Below are 12,757 nucleotides of genomic sequence, written 5' to 3'. Positions count from 1 at the left end.
CCCAAAACGCGTTTTTTTTAATTATAATTTTTTTTTATTAAAGTAGGGGTAGTTTAGGAATAAAATTAAAAATTTTATTAAAAAAGACGATTTTAATACGAAAAAATTTTAAGAATGATTCTAAATAAAAAATTATGTTAGAAACGGTTTTGATTCTTACCCTCAACATTAGAGACTAAAATAATACTTATTCCTTATTAGAGACTTAAATAAGCACATAATAAGAGATGCGGTTATGAAACTGAAAAGTTGTTTCAAAATCAGTTAAAAAGATTGGATAAGTTAAGTATTCACTAACTCAATTATAAAATTGGAATCTTGGATCTTGGATTTTTAATTACAATTGAAGTCAAAAGTGAAAAAATTTAATAATAATAATAATAATAATAATAATAATAATAATAATAATAATAATAAGGACAATTTACACATATAAAATGATTGAAGAAAACGTTTATGCAAATACAATATTGACAATTTTCATACGCAAATGCAACAAACGCAACTATATATAATCCGCTACACCCTGCAGCGAAACTTAATTGCACGTAATCCGCTACCGGGTATCGCGGATTACGTTGAGGGCGGGGTTACTCATAAACCGCTACACCCTGTAGCGGTTTATGACCAAATGACTTTTATGCATAATCTGCTATACCCTGTAGCGGATTATGAGTATAGTGGGTTGTCTATATATACCGCGTGAGGATGTAGCGGAAATTATTTGAGTTATTTTGGAAAGAAAGTTGGAGAGAGAAAGTAGAGAGAAGTGAGAGAAAATTTAAAATATTTGAGTAGTATGGTTGTGGCCTATACTCTGTAGAGTCTGAAGGGCCGCCTGAAATCGGGCTCTGGTACTGATGATCGCGTCACCCCGTATGAATTCATCAAAATCCGCAGAGAACTGGGGTCCACACAACTGATCGTCGAAATCCATGGTGAAAGAAGTGGTAGCAAGATCGGCTAACAGCTGTGTGCTACACCCAGGTAGTACCTGAGAGCTAGATACGTGGGTAAAAGGTGTACCACCCATACTAGCCTCCGCGGTGCCACCAGCATGAGTGTCTGTAGGGTGCTGACGGGACGATCTTGCCTCGTCATCGTGGTGGACGGGAGGTGCTCCTCCACCACGAGCAGCCCGTCGTCTAGCAGAAGATCGACGAAGGCGATGATCTGCCTGGCCTCCGTCATCACCACCAATCTGCTCCTCCTGCATCCTGTCGTATAGCTAGCGCCAGTCGCAATCAGTGGCACGTGTACCGATGCATCGTCTCCACTCCAAACGTCTGTTATCCGGCATATCGGACGCTGGAACTCTAGTCGGCGCCTGCGACGACCCTCTGAGTATAGCATCGTCCGGAACCTGGGTCGGCCTGGGGTCGGCAAAAGCAACTCCTGGTGAAAGAAAGAATGAATTAAAGTATACCTGGATGCCAATGGAAAAGAGAAGGCATCAAAACCCCGCGGCCTCAGCGTGGGGAACCGCCAAAAGATCCATGACTGTAGCAACTGTAGGGGTCCAGTCAAGTTGGTGACGTTTCTGTTCGCCATCCTGCACATGCATCGGTACAGCCACGCCAATGCAGCGGCGCCCCAGCTATGCTGCCCATATCATCAAGTCTCGCCACAAAAGGCAACCAGTGAATGTGGACTCGATTAGCACTCTTGTACATGAACAGCTGTGTCGACAGAAGCATCATAATATACGCACGTGCATATATGCGCACGGTCTCCTCCGAAGCATCCGCTGGTAACACCCTAAACCGCTCATGAAACCATGTGAAGTGGACTGTGTATAACTTTCTCTTATCCGACGGCGGAAGCTCACCAAATAACTCCTCGAACCACTCCCATGCCGGTCTGGCCCCCTCGATGTGCATGTGAAAGTCTGTCATGCACCCGGAAACAGCCTGGCCATCTACGGGCAGCCCGAGCTGGTATGCCACGTCCTGAAGCGTGATAGTACACCCTCCGGATGGCATATGGAAAGTGTGGGTCTCAGGCCGCCACCTCTCAATAAATGAGCTGACCAGAGGTTCATCCAACCAAAGCCAATGCGCGTTCAGCCTAGCCAGGTGGTCCCAGCCCTCTCTAAGTAAGGTATGATCCTATCATGTAACGGTATATTCTGTTGCCTACGGACGCTATACACACATCGGGTTGGCTGCATTTTTAGAAATAAAGAACATCGGCTTAATTTCTAACAATGACATCACCAACCAAACTATAGCTTGTATTTCTAGTCTTAAGCTACTTGGGTTTTGAAATTACTAATTTACCTTTCTACCTTGACTATTAAATGTTAGATGTCAAAGTTTATATTTCAAATTTTCATTTACAAACCAAAACCTAAACTAAGTCTCTATCTATCTAATTAATGAATTACTTCCTTAATATTGAATAAAATATACATTTATTAAAATAGTGTTTGGAAATACAGATACATACCTCTGCATCGATGGTTCCGGCTACGTGAGCAACGCCGTCAAGTCGGTACAACCGCCGTTCATCCTCCATTCTTCCAAATTACTCAAATATTTTAAATTTTCTCTCCCTTCTCTCTACTTTCTCTCTCTAACTTTCTTTCCAAAATAACTCAAATGATTTCCGCTACAGCCTCTCGCGATATATATAAACAACCCACTATACTCATAGTCCGCTATAAGGTATAGCAGATTATGCATAAAAGTCATTTGGTCATAAACCGCTACAGGGTGTAGCAGTTTATGAGTGACCCCGCCCTCAACGTAATCTGCGATACCCTATAGCGGATTACGTGCAATTAAGTTCCGCTGTAGAGTGTAGCGGATTATATATAGTTGCGTTTGTTGTATTTGCGTCTGGAAATTGCCAATGAACTTTGCAAACTTACAAAGATACAGTTTTTTTTTAATTTATTTAGTTTTTTTAAATATTTTTTATTATAAAATTTAAATTTAAAATTTTAAATCCTAAATTATAATATTAAATCCTACATTTTCCAAAAAAAAGTTACAAAAATAATTTATAAAAAAAGAATTGAATAATATTGATTAATTAAAAATTAATTATCTATATATATTTATTTTAAAAATTACAAATAAAAAATTAAGGTTCATGATTGGTTCATATAATAAACACATCATAATTGCACATGTACGCCCCTAATTCCATGTTATTATTGAACCAACAATGTTTGGCAATGGCAACTCAGAACCACAATATTTCATATTCCATGTCATTTTCTATAATAAATAATTATAATTAATATACAACAAGTGGGAAAAAAATATTTAAAAAATAAAATAAAATAAAAATACAACTTCAAAGTTCAAACAAAACGAGTTTCAGGTGAGACGACTGAGCCAAAAGAAGCATTATACAAACCACAAATTTTCATGGATGGAAAGCCCAACACGTCATCCACCATACGATCATGCCACGTGTCCTTCATGGCTTCATTCAGCCGTTGGATGAACCCTTTCTTGTAATTTTCATAATATTGCAAGTAATGAGCCACTTCTTTAGGCTCCTTATCCTCCCACCAACCCCTATGACCACCACCACAATCCGGCAAATTGCGGCCACCATCGCCGTCGCCGCCACCACCGGAGACCCCTTTTCGGCCGAATCCGGCTAACTCAACAATGTATTCAACCATTCCATCAACGAGCCTTGGTGGAGCCCTAGACCCACCATCCCATAGCCAAATCCGTGCCATGGCACGTTGTATTGCACCCACTACTATAAATGTCATATTGTTATAATCTTTATCTTCAATTAACATAGGGTTAATATCTATCACATAATTATAATTATAATTATACCCTTTGAAATATTTTCCACTAGCATGGTGGTCTTCGGCCGCGGTGACGGCGGCGGCGGTGAGATTCCGGTCAACGAGGCGGAGAGTGACACTTTTTATATGCTTCTTGGTGTAGGGTTTAATATTGTTACTATTATTATTATAGAGGAAATGTTCAACAAAGGAACTTGTGTTTAGGACTATGCGTGTGGCTTTGTCATTTGAGACATAAAAGAGATCAAAACGCTTACCGGCTTGAGAATCCTTTGAATCATTCACTATGTTGATGTCAAAGGTTCTAGAAGCTTCATAGTTTGCCCAAATTGAGATAGATGCCACCAAGAACACTAGGAGGATCCGGAAGATGAAGTTGGTGTTTGAGATGATTTTGGAACTTTTAATAAAAGGATCATAGTGATGATCATCAAGAAGTGAATAACATGTGGATGAGGTTTCGGCGGCGGCGGTGGCGGCGGCAGTAGTGGTTGTAGGGCTAGAGATTGGTGTGATGAGTGGTTGGAGGAGGGAGTGTTTGTTGTTGTTTTCCATATTTATAAATTGTGGGTGACCAAAAGTGCAAGAATGAATAATGGAGGATAAATGTGTATATAGCTTGGTATAGATATCATATGAACAATTTATAAATTATTTTTTGGGGTAAGTAGGAGAATTAATTGGAGAATAATGACTGGTATACAACTAAGAAGTGGGGTAGGGAACCATGTTGGATAAGTGGACAAGGCATGTGATTTTGGAAATGAAATATTATTGGTGTTAAAATAAGTATTAAAATAAAGATGGATGTTTTGATACATTATATTTCTTTTTTTTTTCTTAAAAAGAAAGGTAGTTATGTTGTTTGTGTATACGTTATATGAACTATGCTAATTTATATTTTATTTATCATTAAATATGATGTGACACTTATTTAAATTTAATTTATATTAATATTTAATAATAAATCTACAACATATCATGAGAATTGAAAAAAATTGTATAAATTAGTGTAAATGTTCTTGCTTTGATGTTAGCAAGGTTTAGGGATTTGTATATAGTGAACATCAAAGAATGATGCCCTTTATTTTATTACAACAAATTTTTTATTATGGTTTTGTTGGGACTCTTGTCAATGAAGGAAAATTATACCTGTAAAAAGTAAAGTTTCTTTAGAATATTTAATATAACAATAACATTGTGAAAATTTATTGTTATTTTTGATGGAGTATCTAGGTTGGTAATGGGTAGAGTTTAGACTCTACACTAATCTTATTCACGGGTTAAAAATTTTTTAAAAATTTCACCCTACTTTATTCGTGGGTCGAAAATCTCTCAATTCTAATTCTACTTGTACCGTAAAGTTCTAACCCCTATCCTACCCGACCCTATCCGCAGAAATAATTTTTTTAAATAAATATAAAATTCAACCATTTCAAATTTCACTCATATTAATAAAATAAAAAATAAAAAATTAAGTTCAAATTAAAATTAAAAACAATAAAATCTTAAAGAAATTTAACATAAAATTACAAATAATATGATTATCAACTAGTTTAGTGATTATTTCAAGTTTTTATAAAAAGAAGATTATGAAGACAAGACTCACTTTCTTCGCTACATATATAACTTTTACATATATATTATATAATATATTAAGGGTGCGGGTAGGGTATGATAGGATATACTCTAAACTCGTATCCTACCCTACCCGCAGACAAATTTGTACCCTACCCTACCCAAACGAGTTAGTTTGAATTGGATATCCGCGAGTAAGATATATATTGCTAGCCCTAGGAGTATCCCTTGTCTCTTCACTCTTATACTTTAGCATTTACAAGCATTCATGTATCTCTTTTTCATCCAAAATAAAGCTATTTTACTATTTAAAAAAAAAAACACTTGCTAACATGTATTTTAAAGACATATTTTAAAAGTACTATAAAAACTTATTTGTTAAAAAACCTAAAAATTATTTTTTATATTTTTACCAAAAACTTAAAAAAGAAGTTATTGTATTATTAAAATATATTGTTAAGAGACCAACTAGCTAAATCTTAAAAAAAGAAAAATCTGTTGCTGGGTTCAGACTCATGGGCTAAGCCCATTTCAGTAGTTGGAATTGAACATATCATTTAAACTTAGTGAGCCCAGTCCAAAAAAGTTAGTGGGCCTATGTCCAAAAACATAGTGGGCCAATTTCATGCATGAATAAGAGAATAGTTCCATTTCTAAGGAATGAAATAACTACACCATCGATTCTTGTCTCATAGTCTTTTGTAAAGCTTTAACTCAATTTATTATCTTCAAACGTTCTAGTATAATTTTTAAGAAATAATATACAATAACCTTGTTTATCATATGGGATGTTTTTTTTTTAAAAGTTACACTACTCTAATAAAATACAATGATTTTAGTTTTCTTCATTATGAAAGTATATGGACCCTTTCATAATTTTTTATTTTAATATAATGACTATTAAAAATGTTAAAGATGGGCCAAGTGTGAGACAAACTTAATTTTATTAAATTCAAACCCTAAGTCAAGCATCACTGGAAATGCTAGTGCAACATGTTAATGCGGATATGAACTTGAGCCTCATCCACAAATTTTAAAGTGGAGTTAATAATTTAAATTCTTATTATGTATATTGTCTTTATCTCATTAAGGCGTAATCAATGTTTTCAAAAAGCAAGTATATTATATATTTATCCGATTCCTTTCTTGGGACAAAATCTGGTTCATATGGGAACTTTATTTTTGGTCCTATATCTATCTACATAATTATTAAAGAGACAAAAGCAACTTCATTAAACTATATAGCCGCTAAATTGTCTATCAAGTAGGGTTTGTTTTTAGATAATGAAAGTAAGGTTAAGAGAATAAAATTTAGTATTATATTTAGTTGATAGAAATTAAAATTAATATTTTAGTTTTGAGATATAAAATTTTAATTTTAAAAATAAAATTTTAGTTCTTTTAATATTTTTAAAAAAATAGAGACGAATAAGACTAAAATTTCTAGGACAAAAACTTAAATTTTAATAAGATTTATTTCTAAAAATATTATTATTATCTAATTTTTTAATTTTCATTTTATCATTCCACCATTCTCACATTTTCAACCTCACATCCATTCTCTCCATAATTTTTCACCTCACCACTGTATTTACTCTCAGTAAATAAAATACCAAAATAATTTAGTCATGTATATATTACACTAAAATATAATAAAAAATCTTAATTTAGGCTATATTTTTTAATTTCTGTCTCACAATCTCTATAATCTCACCATCAAATACTACATTAAAATTCTTTTTTTAGATAAAAATTGACACAAATGAAAAATTTGTTAGCCACCATAAAACATTCGAAATATGAGTTTAACTCATATAAGAGAATATAGGAACTCATATAGTTGTGTGTAGATAGATGTGTAAGTTTGTAATATAATATTTAAAATTAAAAATTATCTAATTCATTTGATTTCATTACTAAAATTTTAATTCGAGACCTCATAAGAAGGACTAATTACTGCCTAGAGCTAAAACTCATTAGAGATTAGTTCTACCATAGAATTTTTAAATCCATGTTGAAAGTGAGTTACAATATAATTTGTTCATTTTCCAAAAAATAAAATTTTGGTTGATTAAAATACCAGCATGCATTTGTTTACTACAGATAAAGTTTTTTGAGTTTATCACCGAAACTAGTGTTAAGAAACTTTCACTTGAAGAAGAGATAAAACATGTAAATTCACTTCAAGAAAATTGCACACATGTGACTCTATAGAGTCATAGATAATTTAATCATAACACTCTCCCCAGCATAAACCATAAAATTCTTATGATGCGATTAAAAATAAAAAGCCAACACATATATAGTCCCCACATATTTATGAGGCCACAAAGGGACATGTTATGTGGGTGTACCCATTCCACTGAATCTTTTTTGGTTTTTTTTTTTTAAATTTAAAAAGATATTAAAAAAAAAACTTCATTAACTAAATTAGTTTAATGAGTTTTAGGGTACTCCAAACCAAATTCAATTTAAATCAATTACCATTGATTTGTTCTTGAATTTAGTTTTGTTAACCCAATACACAATTCCCTTGGTCACTAACTAATTAACTTTTATAAATTTAATTCTCTATTTTAATTAAAGTTATATGTTTAAAATATATACTATACATTTTATTTTATTTTTATTCTTTCTTACATTTATAACTATTAAAATTATTTTTGTTAGAGATATAATTATTGATGTTATTTTTTTATCGGTTTAAATTTTTTAGGTTTTCATTGTGGTTTCTTCTGAATAAAATACACACAAAATATTTTTGCATTCCCTTTTTTTTTTTTATTATCATAAAACGGCATCCTTACATAAGAAACACTTGTAGCACTCCACCGCTTTTAGAGGTGGCGATGGTGATGGCGGCGCTGTCTTATGGAGTTTTTTGTCAATGTCTTTATCTTCTTCTAAAACTTCTCCATCGCATCTTTTCATCTTCTAGAGTGCTTTCTAGAGATTTTTAATGAACAAAAGAGTGATGACTCAATAATAGAAACCGATAGAGAAATACAGAGAATGGAATAGGATATAGAATTTTATCAAAATTCAATTAATTGAATTGCGCTATAGAATATAAATTTTTTATTTAATTGATTGTTCGATTATAGTGTAACACAATCGATTGAATTTCCCACGGTAATATGGATTTTTCATAATTCAATCGATTAAAAATATTACATAATCACATAATAATAGTTATGCATTTACTTAGGAGTCAGATCAATCAGAAGAAGTCACAAATGATAGTGTCGAACAATGAGTTTTAGAATATGCACACAAACTATAAGATTTAAAGATAATAAATAGTATAAAATATTAAGACACTTTAGTTACTGAGGATTTATTTATTAAGTTTGATGGGTGTACGGTACGAAATTATATTATTATATGATGTCTCATGTGTATAATGTGTCTTATTTTGCTGGACATCATTTAGATTTACTTTTTTTGCTCGACATCATTTAATTAAATATTTATTAAACCAATAAAATAAGACACATCACACACATGATACATTATATAATAATATAATTTCTTACATGTATTTCTTAGTTATTTTTCGATGACTAGCACTACAATAAAACACGTTTTTTGCTACGCTTTTAAAGCGTGGCGAACAGCTGAAAAAAGCGTAGCGATAGCTTTTCACCACGCTTTTTGAGATATTGGGATGCTTTTGAAAGGGTAACACTTGCATTGTAAGGGTGTCGGTTGTCCTATCGCCACGCTTTTGGTGACCTATCGCCACGCTTTTTATTTTGTCACGCTTTAAAATATCGCCACGCTTTAAAAGCGTGGCCATATGTGCTAGCTATGGCTACGCTTTTAAAGCGTGCCAATATAAAGATATGACTACGCTTTTAAAAGCATCCCAATATCGATACGTATGACTACGCTTTTAAAGCGTGCCAATATTGATACATATGGCTACGCTTTAAAAGCGTGCCAATAGCATGGGATATAGCTACGCTTTGAAAGCGTCATTGTTGATGCTTACTGTACATTATGACCACGCTTTAAAAGCATGTTAATAGGATGAGAAACGGCTACGTTTTAAAAGCGTGCCAATAGGGAGAAATACGGTTATGCTTGTAAAACGTGGCTGTTGATTGGTACTGTACAATATAGCCACTCTTTTAAAGCGTGGCTATAAGTTAGTTCAGTAACCTATTAACACTCTTTTTTAACAAATACCTTACAAAATCATAGATACTTTTAAAATATAAAAGATGACTACAAATTTTAAATCAACTAATCCTTACTTTATAAACTTGTTACAAAAAAAGTGTTTGATCACATACTCTAACAACAATCCAAAAATCAAAGTCATGACAATTCTATTAGCAATTCTCTAATACATGAATTACAATTCTAATATGAGTTACATTATTTATTTCCTGTACACTTCATTACAAAATATGAAACTTCATGATTACTGATCATCCATTTTGACAAAATATGAAACTTCATGATTACTGATCATCCATTTTGAGCGAAATTATTTTCACCAGTGCCCTGCATAATTCTAAATATTGTTGTGTATTAGTGCATCTTATATCAAACCAAAAAATGAGAAGGCATATATTACACATTAACAATGTTAATAGCTAGTATGACACCAAATGCAATAGTAGACACATGCAGCACATAGTTTTATGAATCAAAACACTAATATATATAACAATTCATTCATCCACAAGCTCAAAAGAACAAAATTGCCAACATAAAACAAAGTAATAAATTCAGATTATATGTGAAAAATTATCTTTCGGTCAAGTATCTGTAAATCTGTCATTGGCTACTCACTATCAAATATCCAAAATCAAAGTATCCTCGAGATATTATAAGGATTGGAATATATTACAGATATATTAGGCTTTGATAGGCCCTTTAATGTAGCTTTTTTTTTTGTTCATTAATGTAGCTTGTTATGTGTGACTTTTTGTCCCACCCAAACAAAAACACAAGGTTGAATATTTTAATGATAAGGCATGTCGCAAAGGTCTCACAACACTTAATAAACCAATTAGGCAAAGTACCATACATATATACGAAGAGCACACATTCAAATCTCTCTCACCACTAAATCACTGTTCATAACTTCATCTGGAATGCTTCCCTCTTTTGGTATTCAGCATTTTCTTTCAAAAATGACTATCTCTATGTAATACCAATTTTGATTAGTTGGAAAAAGAGGCATATCGAAATAAGCATTTTGAACGTGATCCACCAATATCGGTGCATTAATTCTAGGATTTAAATTTATTATAAGGCTCTGTGAAAATATAAATAAATAGTATAAGGTCAATATGATTTATAGATTACTAATAAATCATGCAACTTTATTTGCTGTCGAAATTTACTGCCTAATGCAAAATAACGCATGATAAAGGTGAAGGCTTTCTTGCCACATCCCTTGTTCAGTGCTAAGCATGAGCAGAATTTCGTGCAAATATGACAGAGTGAAATATAATCTTTTATCTCACTATCAAATATTCAAAATCAATAACAACAATAAGTCAACAACTTTGAATGGGAATATATCAAATATCCAAAACAAAGAACAAGCAACAATACACAACTTGAAAATTCAACAACCAACATTAGCATATTCAGCTGACAATAGTAGCAACAAGGCAGTGATCACTTTTTTCTTTTTATTGGTATCTCTTTATGACAATAATATGAAAAAGATAGTTTGTGTGAAATGTGAGTTGATTCGGAGGAACGAGGAGTATTTCTTGGTCTGCTACTTGAGGCATCCAAAGGAGAATTTTAGGCAGCGTGCACTAAGGCTGCTACCTCTTCGTCACTCATTCCGGGGTTGATTTAGTGCACCAATACCTTTAATAAACCACATACACCGTCCATCTTCTTCTCTAATGATGAGACCTTCTCGTTGTATTCAACTTTGACTTGTCGAATCTCTTCATCATTTTTAAGAGAGTTTCTTGTAATCGAAACCCCATAACAACGGACTCGACCTGGTTGGTCTTTTCCTAGCATTCCTACAAATGCATCCTCATCATTTTCTCCTGCCTCTATGCGGATTTGAAGTCCAGCCTATCAAAAAAAGTGAGGATCAATAAAATACAAAGCCGCATTAACTCAATGTAAATAGAAATCACTATAGAATTTATATTGTACAAATCCAAATACAAATACAAACAACTTATAATTGTGCTTTGTGTTTTAGCATCAATTTCTTTTCCTTTTTTACTTGTGCGAGTTGCTATGAAAATTTCAGCTCTTGATTGTTCTTCACTGTTCTCTTTAGAGTTGTAGTAGAGTACATATATAAAAATTTACATGAAGCATACTAACTAAAAAACTACAACATGAATATAAATAAGAAATCACAAAAAAATAAGTTATATTACCAACTGCTTGTGCATTATTCCAAAATTTATGGATCCCATCCGGTGAGGACATGTTTGCTTTGACCTATTTTTAGCATTCTTAGTAGACACAGCCTAAATATAAATATGAAAAAGAGATGTTATTATTCTTAATAAACATGCTTTCTTGTTTTTTCAAAGCACATTACCTTTTTCCAAAACACCAAGTTTAATCAAATAAAGAACTAAAAGACAATATTACCTTGATAGTCGGAAGACTCCAATACTGAATTAGTTTGCGAAATTGAACCTCAAGGATCTCTAACGGTCGTTTCTTTATCATTTCTTTCTTTGTGTTGTACTTCAAAAAATGTTCCTTTTTTTATTTCGCCTTTGTATTTTTTTCATGCACGCCAAAATTCCTTCATTACCCACGGATTTGAAGTTATTGGAAGAATGAAGTTTTGCTAAATAAGACAACAAATTAGACTGTCAAAGGTTAGCATAAATAAAGTAACAAATAAATTTAAAAAAATTCTATAATATTATATTTACATACATTGGCATACTCCCACATGTCCTCTTTGAGTTTTTTAGGCACACCATGCCAACTAGTACATAGCAAAGTCACAAAACGAGAATTTCTAACTGTTGTGCCCAAAAGTTGGTTGAGGTTAGATACGATCTCAATGGTTGAACCTATAAGCTGCCCTCCAAAAAATTTCACCTCCCGTTGATCATTAAAATCAATGGCATGAAGCTTTTTGCACATAGTCTTTCTACGAGTTTTCTTCTTTATTGTGCCTAAGTCTAATTAAAATAATAGAATTTTAACTCAAATCAATTTAGAAGTAATACAAGCTATATTTTGACAATAAGATAAAACAAGAAAAGCACTTTCATTACTAGCTTGTCCTCCATTACCCTCATCATTTACAGCATCATCAAGCTCATCTTTCTCATCTTTCTCATCTTCTTCATCTTCCAAATTTATCCCATGTACCTTAAAATACATGTCAAGACTCATTCCTTTTTTCGTTGAACTTGCACTTAGCTCGCTTGTATC

At 32.8% G+C, this 12,757-nt stretch overlaps 1 protein-coding gene across 1 annotated transcript; it reads right to left on the bottom strand.

The window, feature by feature from the left end:
- Nucleotides 1–3,124: 3,124 nt before the first annotated feature.
- LOC107495543 (uncharacterized) lies at nucleotides 3,125–4,413 on the bottom strand. Its single transcript, XM_016116690.3, has one exon. It carries the CDS (start codon nucleotides 4,331–4,333, stop codon nucleotides 3,311–3,313), a length of 1,023 nt encoding a protein of 340 aa, XP_015972176.1. The 5' UTR covers nucleotides 4,334–4,413; the 3' UTR covers nucleotides 3,125–3,310.
- Nucleotides 4,414–12,757: the final 8,344 nt, after the last annotated feature.

This window comes from Arachis duranensis, chromosome 1, assembly GCF_000817695.3.
Source record: "Arachis duranensis cultivar V14167 chromosome 1, aradu.V14167.gnm2.J7QH, whole genome shotgun sequence".
Classification (NCBI taxonomy): Eukaryota; Viridiplantae; Streptophyta; class Magnoliopsida; order Fabales; family Fabaceae; genus Arachis; species Arachis duranensis.
Note: the sequence above shows the minus strand (reverse complement) of the source record. Positions and strands in the feature narration are given on the sequence as shown.

Excerpts from the sequence above, each read along its gene's own strand:
- LOC107495543 (XM_016116690.3), bottom strand. The coding sequence starts at position 4,333 with ATGGAAAACAACAACAAACACTCCCTCCTCCAACCACTCATCACACCA.